This window comes from Carcharodon carcharias, chromosome 1, assembly GCF_017639515.1.
Source record: "Carcharodon carcharias isolate sCarCar2 chromosome 1, sCarCar2.pri, whole genome shotgun sequence".
Taxonomy (NCBI): Eukaryota; Metazoa; Chordata; class Chondrichthyes; order Lamniformes; family Lamnidae; genus Carcharodon; species Carcharodon carcharias.
Window position 1 is genome coordinate 214,735,637 of NC_054467.1, and position 14,265 is coordinate 214,749,901.

Below are 14,265 nucleotides of genomic sequence, written 5' to 3' on the forward strand. Positions count from 1 at the left end.
TCAATATGACTGGCAGTAGAGCATTGCAGTTGTCTGGGTTTGCATATGAGAAAAGGCCACTTGAGCGAAGAACCAAAGCACTGCAAGTACCTGTGAAAATGCATGTCTCTGTGAGAGGAGGAGATCCTTTTAACCCATCAAACCTGCAATTTTAGAACATAATAAACATATTAGATGTTGTTTTCAGTTTTGAGTTGCTGGTGAACAATAGCATAACTCTGATTCATACTCTTTCCCTACTCCTATCATAATTATAATGTGATGAAACTTTTATAAATCAGCAAAAATGTTACGTACTGAAATACAGCAATTAATTAGACACAGACTTGCATTTACAATTCTCGGTCTGCAGACCTTCTGGAAGTGAAAAGGATCGATGATTTCCAAAGAGAATTCGATAGACACTTATGGGAAATAAACTTGCATGGCTGTGGGGATAGAGCGGTGAAAAGGGCCTAACTCAATTGCTCTACGGAGTCTTGAACTGGACTCAACGGGCTAAGTAGGTTCCTTCTAGACCATCTGACTCTTGTGCATTGCAGCAACTCACCCAAGGTTCTTTCAACAGCATCTTCAAACCCCTGACCTCTATTACCTGGAAGAAGGACAAGGTCAGTAGATGCATGGGAACACCAACATTGCAGGCTCTCCGCCAAGCCACACAATATCCTGACTTGGAGCTATATTGCTGTTCCTTCACTGTCACTGGGTCAAAGTTCTGGAACTCCCTTCCAAACAGCACTGTAAGCATACCTACACCGCATGGACTGCAGTGGTTCAAGAATGTGGCTCATTAGTACCTTCTCCAGGGCAATTAGGTTTGTACAATAGATGCTGGCCTAACCAACAATGCTCATGTTCTGAAAACAAATAAAATACAAGTTGTTGCTGAAACATCCATTTCTTGTAATGTATGTGTATTTTGAGAAAGTAAGCATAGAGGTTTTTTGGTACATTGACTGATTAACCTAGTTGGTTTATATTTGGGTTACAGTAACAATCATTTATATCTCTTCAGTAAAATGTTTGATTCTTCCACAACTTAACAGCTGTGGTAAGAAGAGCAACCCATTTATAATACAGACTGTGCTGTCCAGTACCTGGGTCCAGGCCATTTCAGGGGTCAGTTCAGAGTCAGCCATATTGCTGTGGGTCTGGAGTCACATGCAGACCAGACTGGACAACAGATGGCTTAGGACAGCAGATTTCCTTCTCGATAGGAGATTGGTGAACCAGATGGGCTCTTATGACAATCTTATAGATTCATAGTAGCCACTACTGAAGCAAACTTTTTTCCTTAATTAATTAATTAATTGGGATTTGAGCGTGTCCTTTGATCATTAGTTCAAGCATTTGAATTGCTTTAAGTCCAGTAATATAGCTACTACGTTACCATATCCATTGACCATATAATCTAGACTGATTTTAGTGCAGAAATAAGGGAATCTGCAACATTAGTGTTATATCCCTTTGTTTTTAAATCGGGTGTTTTTGGTGTTTTATGTGGATGTTAAGGATCTCATGCACAATTGGAGGAGGAGTTACTACTTCTCCAGTGTCCTGGCCATTATTTTTCCCTCAATCAACAGCAGCACAAATTGCTTCATTGATTATTCATCTTATTGCTGTTTCTGTGATCTTATTGGGTACGGTGTTGTTGCAAAACTTACATAAAAACAATCACTGCAGTTTGAAGTAATTTATGGGACATGAAAAACTTGGTGTTACTGAGGATGTTATTGGATACTGTATAAATGCAGGCCTTTTTTCAGATGCATGTTCACAAGGGTATAAGCCTCTGGCATTTCTATCTGCAAAAATAAGATTTTTAACTTTAATATATTACAGATGAATTGTATGTCTCTGGTCAAGAAGGAGATGATGCAACTGGAACAGGAACAAAGGACAAACCATTTAAGACAGCCCTTCGGGTAAATTTTCAGTCAGTGATAGCTATTAAAAGAAATTCTTTGTTTTATTGAAAATGTCTGTAGCTTGTGAATTGATTCTGTTTCTGCACATTTTTTTTAGGCCTTACAAGCAGCAGGGAAGGAACCATTCCCAACTATCTATGTGGATTCCCAAAAGGAAGATGAGGTAATTCCAAGTCTAAAGGTGCTTTCATCAATATTTACATTCAAAATGATCTATCTGATTATTCAAGGTATTGAGGTTAGATCAATAGTAGCATTCTGTCCTGGAAACAAGCAGCATAAAGCTCCATGTTTGATTTCTGGCCTGTAATCTTGATTAGAGCAAGAGTTGGAGGCTGCAATTGACCTGTAGAAAACCTGAATGCATTTTGCAAATGGTGTATTGGGAAGGTCCAAGGTAATGCATGAGTTGAAGTGAATCAATGGATATATATGTATTTATCTTTGAACCTATATGTCTTGTATATCTGCTTCATCTAATTTCTATTCTATTTCCATATGCATAATATGTGTGTTCTGTCCAAGATGGGTTCTTGACTCATTGTCCACTGATGCTTCACCCTGAGCCGTTTCCTTGGTAGCTTTTCTCAGTGGTGATTTGCCATTGCCTTCCATTCTCAGGAGCAGTGAAGGCAGGTCTCATATCTATCTCAGCTGGAATGGCATTCAAACTCGCGCTATTGGCATTATTCTGAACCACACACTAGATGTTTGGCCAACTGAACTAACTGGCCCCCAGAAATGATATACATCTTATGTATATTAAATTGAGATTTAACCATTCTTCTTGAGGCACCAGATGATTCCCAATGCTGAGTGAAATGTGACTTAATTATTTCTTTCCAGAGACATTAAAGATTAAGCCAAAGATGCATTGCTGATGCTATTTGACTAACACTAAAATATGATTTAAGCCATTGCTCCATTTCATATTGGTGATTTTAATTTAGTGATGACTAATATGTGAATAGATTAATTACAACAAGCTAACATTCAGTATGCAAAATTACAGTGAGCTTAAGTTCACTGTCTATTTGCAATACATTGGTCAACTTCCGATTTTTGAATTACTCCTTGGACAATGTGTGTATAAAATTATATAACCTCTTTGCTTGGATAGTAGACTGAATGTGACTTTGGGTGTTGTGCTTTCCTCGGTGATGTTCTTGTTTCACCTTTTGACCTTTGTGGTGACTGGTTGCTTTTTTAGTTGGCATCTTCTCAACTGTATCTAATCTTTTACATAACGTCTATTTTACTTTTGACTGTTACACAATATTTCTCTGCTTAGAAACTTGCCTCTTAAAATAACTTGGCATGTACAATCTTCACTTCTACTTGGATATAAAATAGCTTAACCTTTCTTCAACCTAATTCAGTTCTTGAACTTTTAAAAATCTTGAGCCTTCTAACCCACACCTTTAAAACTCTAAAACTTATTGAAAACATTCTGATTTAGATTAATTTAGGTAAACCACAGGATACAGACAAGTGCTTACCCTTTCAGGGTAAAAAAAATCTCAAAGGAGAGGATTCAGTGAGAGGCCCCTCTATTGTGACATTCCACTTGGATGCAATCAGTTCTCTTCCTTTAAAATGGTGGCGCTACTAAAATATACACAGACAAATTGGCCTAGCCAAAATGATTTTTACAACAAAATTAACTAAAGTAAAACTTAAAGGTTCAGAATCAAAGCAGAAATTCCATGCCATTCCCACTGGTGGTGAAAGATCCGAAACGATCGAGAGTGATAATTGGTTATATTCCTGAAATCAGCTAGTCATTGAGCTGGATTTAATGAGACATCCTTGGCCTCTCCCATCCCCTCCCCAACCTTCTCAGTTAAAAGGACATGGAGAGCCCACCCGCAATCCCACCAGCTGCCCTGCAGCAATTTGAAGTAGGAAGCAGCCGTAATTGCTTCAAGGCAGGACTTCCATCCCTATCCCGGGAGGAAGCCCTGCCTTAGAGAGCTACCGGCCATTTGGATGTCCGTCAGTTCTATAGTTCCAGCAGCACCAGTCAGGAGAGCCACTGGTGTTGGGACAACAGCCAGAGCTGACACTGAGGAGCCCAGACCCAGAGGTAAGTCTGAGATTTGGCACATCCAGACTGCGGCCCGGGTGAGGGGGGTGGGGGTTCAAGTTTGAGAAGCCGGGGCAGAGAGTAAAGGAGGAGTGGCGGGGTGGGGAGGTGATGATTGAAACCTCCAACAGGCTCAGGGGGGCCTGCAAAGAAAGTCTCCCCCCCCCCTGCCCCCGCAACCCTTTCCCCAGTAGCCTGTACAGGTAAAGCTGCTGACCTCACATAGTGTGGGCTGCCACCCCCTGCACTTTCCTTCCCTCGCCATGGCTAAAATACCTGCAGAGGTGGAATGAGGCTCTTAAGTTGCCATTAATTGGCCACTTTTGGGCCCCAGAAAGCACTTGAGTGGGCGAATCACCCAACGCCTCCCCTGCCTCCGTAAAGTTTCAGACTGGGTGGGTGAATAATTGGCAGGAATGCTAAATTATACTTGCCCCTTCAAACCTGCCAGTGGGGGAGTGTAAAATGCAGCCCATTTTGAAGCTATTATAAGTCAAACTGGTGCTACATACATCAGCAAACCATTGAACTACCAATCAGAGCAAGTCATGCTGGCAATTTATAGTTCAATTCCAGTATATTGCTTGCAGTTTTGGTCATCCACCTCTGAAAAAGGTAAAAATTAACAAGGATTCATTAACCAAGATGATTCTGGTCTTTAAGTGACCAAGTTATAAGAGAGGCTCAAAGGCCTAAATTTATATTTACAGGAGAAACACTCGGGAGGCATGATAGTAGTCTAAAATCGTTAACGTTTTTCAGGGTGTAGCAACTATGCTGTTTCATTTGGATAAAGATTAGAGATTGGAAAAACTTTGTACCTTGGGGTATTTGTTTTGGTTTGCTTGGAAGTAATTAAGTCACTGCAGTTGCAGATTGAGCAGACGAGAAGCAATGATTGCACTGCTGGAAATTTGTCCTTTTACTGTGGTAACATCACTGTATTACTACAATAGTATGTAATCACATGACTGCATTTAACATTTTAAATTTTTTTTAAGCGCTGGGAAGTTATATCAAAATCACAAATGAAAAACGTTAAAAAGCTCTGGCAACGGGATCAAATGAAGAATGAATCGAAAGAAAAAAGGGAGGTAAGAAAAATCATTATTTATTTTGTGCTCTTCTCATTAGCATCTTTCCTGCATTGGATGCCCAAAATTTCAATTGATTCATGCTTGCCTTTGTGTAACACCTTACTTTGTAAAGGTATTTCCCAAGTGCTTTTGAGGTGCAGTGATTTTTGTACAGGCAACTAACAGCCATTCTGTGCATTCAGCAAATAACAGGAACATATTGCAGAGGTAGGGCATGAGAATTGCTAGACAAGGTCCATCCAGTTCACTTTCTCTCATCCTGGCAGTTGCATGATACAATAGTGGAGTTGTGCTAGTATTAAATCTTTTATCAGTTAGTCTACAACAGACCCAGATATGAGATGAGGAAAAGCCCCAATGTAAAGCTTAGGCAACCATAGGTTCAAAGTCGTGTGCTCCTCCCAAGCAGACTACACTTGGCACATCTCATGTGTCAAATTTCTTGTATACTGTTCTCCAAAATATTCAAAACAAGGTTATTTTTAGGGGGAGATAATTGGTTGAAGATGGAATTTGTGGCCACCGTAGCTTGTTCAGACTTTAGCCTTTAAAAAAATTCTAGCATTTACATAACGCTTTTCATAACTGCAGGACATCCAAAAGTGTTTCATGATAAATTAAGTACCAACACTCATGTTTCAGATAATGAAGTGGTTGCTGTGGCAACGTAGGTAAATGTAATAACCAACTTACACACAGCTATGTTCCACATTCAGCAATGATATGAATGACCAGATAATCCATTATTACTTGAAGGAAAAATATTGTCCAGGGCACTAAGGGAATGGTGCCACATAATCTTTGATGTCTGCCTGGGAGAGAGGGCAGATCTTGATTTTAACATCTCACCCCAAAAGAATGCAGCTCCGACAGTGCAGCACTGCTCTGGAGTGTCCATCCAGATATTGGCCTTGAGTCTCTGGAGTGGCACTTCATCCCATGATTTTCTGATTGAAGTGCGTGGTCTACCACTGAGCCAAGCTTAATGCCAATACTTTTAATTTAGACAGAATATTGTTGAAGGAAAAATATTTAATCAGTGGTTGTGTTCGTTTAAATTTAGCTTGTGCCTATAGGATGAAATTTATTGCTTTCATTAACAGCTGTGTGGATTTTAGATAGTGAATTTAGATAATTTGAACTGATGCCTTAATTATTTTGCAGTGTGGACACGTACTCATTAAGTATTAATTGGCAGCCTTTTGTCCAGTAGGATGAATAATATGGAAAAAAATTCATTAATTGTTTTCTTCTAAAGCTGGTTTTCCCTGCACTTCAGATAACTGTGCAAAAAAAATGCTTTTTGTTTTCCAAAAGTCAGTTTTGCTGCAGCCACCACTCAATAAAACCTCTATGAATAATTTGATCTCTTAGAGCTTTTCTTTCTACAATTGAAGTTAGTCTCAACATTTATATTGCACTCCTGGGATTGGAGTGAGAAAAATTGGAAAAATGCAGGTGCCAGAAATGCAACACAATGCTATGAGTTCACTTGTCTAGTTTTAGTAAAACACTTTTCTGCATTGTGATAAGTTGAACAATTATGTTCTAACATTGTTTTGTGAAAACCCATAGAAAAATGTGAAAGTTGCAGCTGTGTTGTCTGTAGATCTGTGTTTTAAGTTAAAGAATTCCAACACTAAAAAATGAGGAGCAGATTATTTTCTTGAATCTGTTAAGACTCAAGACTTTGCATGAACAAAAAGTAGGCCTCAACTAACTAGTGTTTAAAGAAAAAATCTAGAATAAGACTCTGAAAAGATCTTGAACTATCCTAAACATTAGTGTTGGATTGTGTTAATGTGGGTTTAATTTTGCTGTACATGCTTCTTAAAGATAACAGTCTAATGCTCTACCCTGTGGCCTTTTCTCTCAATCAGAATTGTGACTTTCTTCACAACTTTAACTACTGTGGTTGCTCTCTAAGCAGGTAGCCATTTTTTTGCCTCACTGGTTTTGCATTTGCCCATCTCCTTTCTGCTAGATCAGAATATATGGCATCAGTGATGTGTTTTCTTTGTAGTTTAAATCCCAACATGATGGTCATTAAATGTTCCTACCCAACTAGTTTCTAACTCTATGAAAAATTTAACAAGACTGCCTCATTTCTGTAGCATAATTTTTGTCTTTCATGAAGATGGTGTGAAGAGGAGATTAGAGTTTTACAGTAACATTGTTGGAAATTATCTGCAATCTGCCCATTTTCAGTAATTTCCACAAGTAAACTAATATGCACAGTGAAGAAGTTTTGGAGGTAGTTGCTATCTCAAGTCACAGTAACTGTTGAGCAGCAGCTATGATGAATATACATTATTGACTATGTTCCATGTCATATATCCTCTGTACATTTGGCTTGAAGTCTCTCTTTGGTAGGAAAAGTAGGAACATCACCTGCACCTTAGAAAATAAGAAGCTGAATGGGGTAGAAGAGCGAAGAGATTCAGGGATACAGGTGAACAATTCATCAACAGCAACACTGCAGATTCGCAAAGCAATTAAAAATGCTTTGAGATTGCTTCTTATGGTTATGAATTCGAAAGTTATGTTAAGCCTATATAGGACCCTGGCCAGACTGTGTTAGAGGGCTATGCATAGTTATGGTCTCGATACTATAAAATGCACTGGATAGAGCGCATAAAAAGATTTATAAGGATGGTAACACAACTGAGAGATTACCTCTATTGGAAAAGATTGAAAAGGCTGGGACCCTTTTCTTTAGAATAGAGAAGACATTGGGGAAACCGTATAGAGATCTTAAAAATTATGAATAGTTTGGATTGGGTAGTTCTGGAGAGAGTGTTTCCACTTGAGAGAATCGAAGGCTAGGGTCAAATACGGAAATCAGGAGAAATTTCTTTATTCAGTGATTAACATGTGAAACTCACTACTGAATGAAGTGTTTGAGGCACATAGCTTGGATGCTTTCAAAAAGAAACTAGTAATGAGAGAAAAGGGAATAGAAAAAAATATAAGGCTGAGGTGAGGTAGATGGAATTGGAGATGTGTGAAATACAAACATCAGGACAAACGATAAAAACAAAAAAACTGCGGATGCTGGAAATCCAAAACAAAAACAGAATTACCTGGAAAAACTCAGCAGGTCTGGCAGCATCGGCGGAGAAGAAAAGAGTTGACGTTTTGAGTCCTCGTGACCCTTCAAAACTGTTGAAGGGTCATGAGGACTCAAAACGTCAACTCTTTTCTTCTCCGCCGATGCTGCCAGACCTGCTGAGTTTTTCCAGGTAATTCTGTTTTTGATCAAGACAAACAAGTTGGGCTAAACAGATGGTTTTTTACCTTGTATGCCCTGTGTAACATGTAGAACCCTAGAAGCTGGGTTAGGATGTGGTGGGAATTTTGTGGAATTAATAGTATTTGCTAGCATTTAGAGAAGGAGGAGAACTGTACACATTTTACTTTGTAATGAAATATCTCATTTCAAAATCTGTTTTCTTTTCAATAGCTGGAAGATGCATTGCGGCGGGAGAAGAATCTGGAAGAGGCTAAAAAGATAGCTATTAAACTGGATATTAGTCTTGGAGAACCACATCAGGTAATTGGCAGTACAAATTAAAAATTGACAACGCATCAGCTATAATGTGTAATAAATTAACTATGCATACAATAATTTGAACTAGGCAATACCCCTAGGTAATTTTGTAACAGTCTGTGTGCTAGCATGTTAATATGTCATAGGATAAACTTTTTTTAGGGTAGGGGTTCCCTCCCACCCCCGATTTCAACTCAACAAAGTAAGTAATAAATAAATTGTGACTTCCAGTGCTTTTCATGTTTCAAGGAAATCAATGTTTATAATTAGAGAATTTAAAGCCTATTCAGCCAAACATTTTAGGAACTAATATAGTACTTGAGTAAACCAATGTAAAATATCAAACTGTCTCTTTATTCATGAGCCGCTCCAGACAGGTACGACATAACCCATTTAACTTAAAGGAATTAATTTATCATGAAGGATTTTTCATAATGGCATTTTTAGAAAAAGCACTGAAAAAAGGTAGGGATATTGGATATTGGAACGCTGGGAAGAATATCTCGGTGGCTGTGTCATATGGGTGTGGGTTTCACAGTGCTACTAAGAAAAGCCATTCATGGTTGTGACAATAGAAGTGGATCCAAATCTTTTACAACACTTAGTCAAGATAGAAGAAAGGCACACAGTGCTTGATGTGGGGGAGGTAAGAGGGAGCAAGGATGGTCATTTAAGAACTTAGGAGCAAGAGTAGACCATTTGGCCACTTGAGCCTGCTGTACTAATGCTGTAAGTCCAACAACTTTTATTGATGTTCTGAGTTTCAAGTCAAAATTGGATATGTTTTTGCACTGACTTGTTTAATTTATTTTTCCTTGCCATGATCATAGATAAAAATCCGAGACACAGAAGCACATAGAGGGCAACGAGTGAAGCTCTTTGGCTGGGTCCACAGGTTACGTAGACAAGGTTTGTGTTCTACCTTTTGGAATAATTTGCATACTAGTTAAGGAAAGGGTTGAGCAGAATAACAGTTGTTGCATTTGTAAGCACACTGTACACTGTTAACTACAAATGTTGTCACCAAAAGGTGTCTTGGGCCAAGTAGCAAGTGATTTTGTTTACTTTTTTATCTGGAATATTTGTAATTGAGCTCCAATCATTTCCAATTTGGCTTTAAAGCTTTATTCGTTAAAGTGTAGAATTGAAACTTGGTGCCTTTTATTTTGTATGCAGTGGGTTGAAATCTTATCTATTGTACAGGGAGCTTCTACATTTCAGTTCCAAAAAAAGTACCATTTAACTTTTACTATTTTTCTAAAACATAATTTAAGCTGTACACTTCTTAGTTCTCCTCTTTCTGTCAGCTAAAGGTTGAGGAAGAATTTTTTTTCTCTACGATATGCCCTATTGTATGTTATAATGGTGGTTGGGCAAATTGGTATTGCTGGTTTTGATCTGCCATCTAAGAAGCTGAGTAGGACATGATTGCTTGATTTTTTTCCTCCCATTTGGTGGGCATGAGTCTAGTTTTTGCTGAATGCTGTGTCAGTCAGAATTCCTGATTAACAGTGTCACAAGAGCACCATCACCACAAGGACTGAAGTGGTTCAGGAAGAAGACCCACCATCACCATTTTTAAGTAATTAGGTGTTGGGTAATAAACATTTTCTTTCCAATGTCACCCACATCCCCATTTCTTTTTCACATTGCCCTGAGAATAGTTTAGATCAGAGCTTACCAATTGGAGAATTGTGTGAATCCAGTTTACAGTAGGCTTCAAAAGTAAAAGATTATTCTCTTCCTGTGGTAAGAATTCTGTGTCCTTTACACTTTATTGGTTGCCTATACTACACACCCCCTTGCAATTAAGTGATTGCCCAGATTCAAGACGTCTATGTCTTTGCTTTGAAATTAATTGTTGAGAGATCTGGAAAAATAATTTTCTCTTTATTATCAGAAGTTTTAGGCCTTTTTCTCAGTTCCCAATGGTAACATGTCTAAGATAGGTATCTTATGACATGGGGAGATACTCCATGATGTTGTATGTTGGAATTCCTCCCAATGTAGTGTGGCAGTGCAATATGTATTTTCAAGGGTTTAGAAGTTTGTTACTATAAGCACGCTATAATTTGATGGCAAAGAAGACCCAAATGTTTCCCATTTCTGCTTTTTTAATAACATTTTTTATGCAAACGTACAATTAAATATAAAGTCCCATTTTTGAAAGTCAAATCAGTAGTCTTATTGTTTTTGCATACTTCATCCTGTGTTTACTCCATTTTTCTGTGGCCTTGCATCTTAACCTGTATGCTGGGCCTATAAAACAGAAATTATGGTTATGCCATTGACACGTGTGCGTCCTGTGCAAAAACAATCTATTTCCTTTAGTCAGTGTCAGACAAAATCAATTTTATTTCTATTGTTCCTTTAAACTAAGCAGAACAATAAACAAAATAATTCTTCATTGAAAATATAAATATGTATTTATCTTAACAGGGAAGAACTTGATGTTTGTTGTTTTGCGTGATGGCACAGGATTTCTGCAATGTGTCTTCAGTGATGAGCTGGTAACAAATTTTATTTTCAGTCATTCTTGTACAATTTATTAAATGTTCAATCATTGTTTTTTAAAGTGTGGGAACCCCACTGGTGGCCTAGGTTTTTACTACTGCTGCCTTATGAGTATTTGGCACTGATAGCATTGTTTGCATAATGCAGAATTTTGTTGCGTTGAAATGAATTACAGATTCACTTAAAACCTTGAGCAATTCCCATCTCTTTCTCTGTTCACATTCAAGTTCTTAGAACAATCTTAAGTTCCTGTTTCAATATATATACCCAATTCTAATATCTTCTCTTTCTCTTCAGTGTCAGTGCTACAATGGAATAGTGCTATCGACAGAGAGCTCCATTGCAGTTTATGGAACCTTGAAAGTTGTGCCAGAAGGCAAAATGGTAAAGACATTTTCGATAAATAGGAGTGTAAGAATGTGGGAATGTAGAAAGGCAAATTAGCCTACCTTGCTCAACTGGAGCCTACGTCCATTTGATTCAGGTTTCCTGTAGTACAAAGACTTGCTTCATTTTTGTTGATTCAAAGGGTGAACTTCAATACATTTAGTAACCATCAAATATCAATGACATATTATGGCAAAGGAAAGCTCCAACATGAAGTGACAAAGTGAGTTATAGAAAAAATGGACCTCAAAATATTTATGCGTGCATTGTCTTAGCTGCAAATTATATAAATATTGCACTTAATGGACCGTAATACACATATGCTCCATTTTATATAATGAGTGTTTCACCAGTATGGACTTTTTACAGTGTCCCATAATAGAGGGGTGACACAACAGAACCAAAGGAAAGAATATTCAAAAGCGCAAAAAATAGTTTTGATCTGAGAGATTGAAGAACAGCAAAGGAAGCCAAAGAATATCAAGTGCTGTAAAGAGGGAAAAAAATCAGAATCACAGAAATGTTACAGTGCAGAAGGAGGCCATTCGGCCCATTGTGTCTGTGCTGGTTCTCCAAATGAGCAATTCATTCAGTGTCATTCTGCCACCTTCTCCCCATAGCTCTGCACATTCTTCCTTTTTAGATAGCTGTCTAACTGCCTTTTAAATTCTTCAATTGAACCTGCCTCCACCATACACTTGATAGTGCAGTTCGACCTTAAATGTAAATTCCACCTGCTGCTAAGGTAGGATTTGAACCCATGTTCTCAGAGCACTAGTGTAGGCATCTGGATTACTAGCTCAGTGACCTTGCCACTACACCACCAGCTCCCCTTAAAGGAAATAAACTTCTGTGAGATAATAAGATTAGCACAGTTATTACAATTAAAAGAGACAGGATACTCAAAGATAATGTGGGTCCTTTAAAAATGGATGCAGGTAATATTTCAAATGTAAATAAGGAAATGACAGACTTGTTGACTAATTTTGTAGACCAACGGAAAGCAGTAGTAGAAGAGCACAATATAAGTGATATTCAAGGGTAACGGAGAAGAGCAGTGGGAAACCAGGGGATTGGGAAGCTTACAAAGACCAATAGAGGACAACTAAAAAAGAAATAAGGAGGGAGAAGATTAAATATGAGGGTAAACTAGCCAGTAATATAAAAGAAGATTGCAAGAGTTTTTTTTAGATATATAAAGAGTAAGAGAGAGGCAAAAGTGGACACTGGGCCACTGGAAAATGACGCTGGACAAGTAGTAGTGGGGAACAAAGAAATGGCGGAAGAACTGAATAGGTACTTTGGGTCAGTCTTCACAGTGGAAGACATGAGTGACATCCCCAAAGTTCAAGAGAGTCGGGGGGGCAGAGGTGAGTATGGTGGCCATTACCAAGGAGAAGGTGCTAGGAAAATTGAAAGGTCTGAAGGTGGATAAATTACCTGGACCAGATGGATTACACACCAGAGTTCTGAAGGAGATAGCTGAAGAGATAATGGAGGCATTAGTGGTGATCTTTCAGGAATCACTGGAGTCAGGGAGGGTCTCAGAGGACTGGAAAATCGCTAATGTAACCCCCCTGTTTAAGAAGGGAGTGAGGCAAAAGACGGGAAATTACAGGCTGATTAGCCTGACCTCGGTCATTGGTAATATTTTAGAGTCCATTATTAAGGATGAGATTTCAGAATACTTGGAAGTGCATGGTAAAATCAGGCAAAGTCAGCATGGTTTCATCAAGGGGAGGTCACGCCTGACAAATCTGTTAGAATTCTTTGAGGAGGTAATGAGTAGGTTGGACAAAGGAGAGCCAATGGATGTTATCTATTTGGACTTCCAGAAGGCCTTTGACAAGGTGCCGCACAGGAGGCTGCTCAGTAAGATAAGAGCCCATAGTGTTAGAGGCAAGGTACTAGCATGGATAGAAGATTGGCAGTCTGGCAGGAGGCAGAGAGTGGGGTTAAGGGGTCCTTCTCAGGATGGCAGCCGGTGACTAGTGGAGTTCCGCAGGGGTCAGTGTTGGGACCACAACTTTTCACTTTATACATTAGTGGTCTAGATGAAGGAACTGAGGTTATCCTGGCTAAGTTTGCAGATGATACAAAGATAGGTGGAGGGACAGGTAGTATTGAGGAGGCGGGGAGGTTGCATAAGGATTTGGACAGGTTAGGAGAATGGGCAAAGAAGTGGCAGATGGAATACACATTGGCAAGTGTGAGGTCATGCACTTTGGTAGGAAGAATAGAGCCATTGACTATTTTCTAAATGGGGAGAGAATTCAGAACTCTGGAGTGCAGAGGGACTTGGGAGCCCTAGTCAATGATTCTCTTAAGGTTAACTTGCAGGTTGAGTGGGTGGTTAGGAAGGCAAATGCAATGTTGGCATTTATTTCGAGAGGACTAGAATATAAAAGCAGGGATGTGCTGCTGAGGCTTTATAAGGTTCTGGCCAGACCACATTTAGAATATCGTGAGCAATTTTGGGCCCCGTATCTCAGGAAGGATATGCTGGCCCTGGAGAGGGTCCAGAGGAGGTTCACAAGAATGATCCCAGGAATGAAAGGCTAAGGAATGTTTGAGGATTCTGGGTCTATACTCGATGGAGAGGGGATCTGATTGAAACTTACAGAATACTGAAAGATAGAGTGGACGTGGGGAAGATGTTTCCAATAGTAGGAGAGACTAGGACCCGTGGGCACAGCC

At 39.0% G+C, this 14,265-nt stretch overlaps 1 protein-coding gene across 1 annotated transcript in view; it reads left to right on the top strand.

Moving 5' to 3' along the window:
- nars1 (asparaginyl-tRNA synthetase 1) overlaps nt 1-14,265 on the top strand; it is a 36,005-nt gene that overhangs the window by 5,646 nt on the left and 16,094 nt on the right. Inside the window, exons 2-8 of the mRNA XM_041198753.1 lie at nt 1,849-1,931; nt 2,032-2,097; nt 5,022-5,114; nt 8,581-8,670; nt 9,498-9,576; nt 11,107-11,177; nt 11,479-11,565. Coding sequence (XP_041054687.1) covers nt 1,849-1,931; nt 2,032-2,097; nt 5,022-5,114; nt 8,581-8,670; nt 9,498-9,576; nt 11,107-11,177; nt 11,479-11,565 — 569 coding nt within the window. The remainder of the gene's footprint in view (nt 1-1,848; nt 1,932-2,031; nt 2,098-5,021; nt 5,115-8,580; nt 8,671-9,497; nt 9,577-11,106; nt 11,178-11,478; nt 11,566-14,265) is intronic.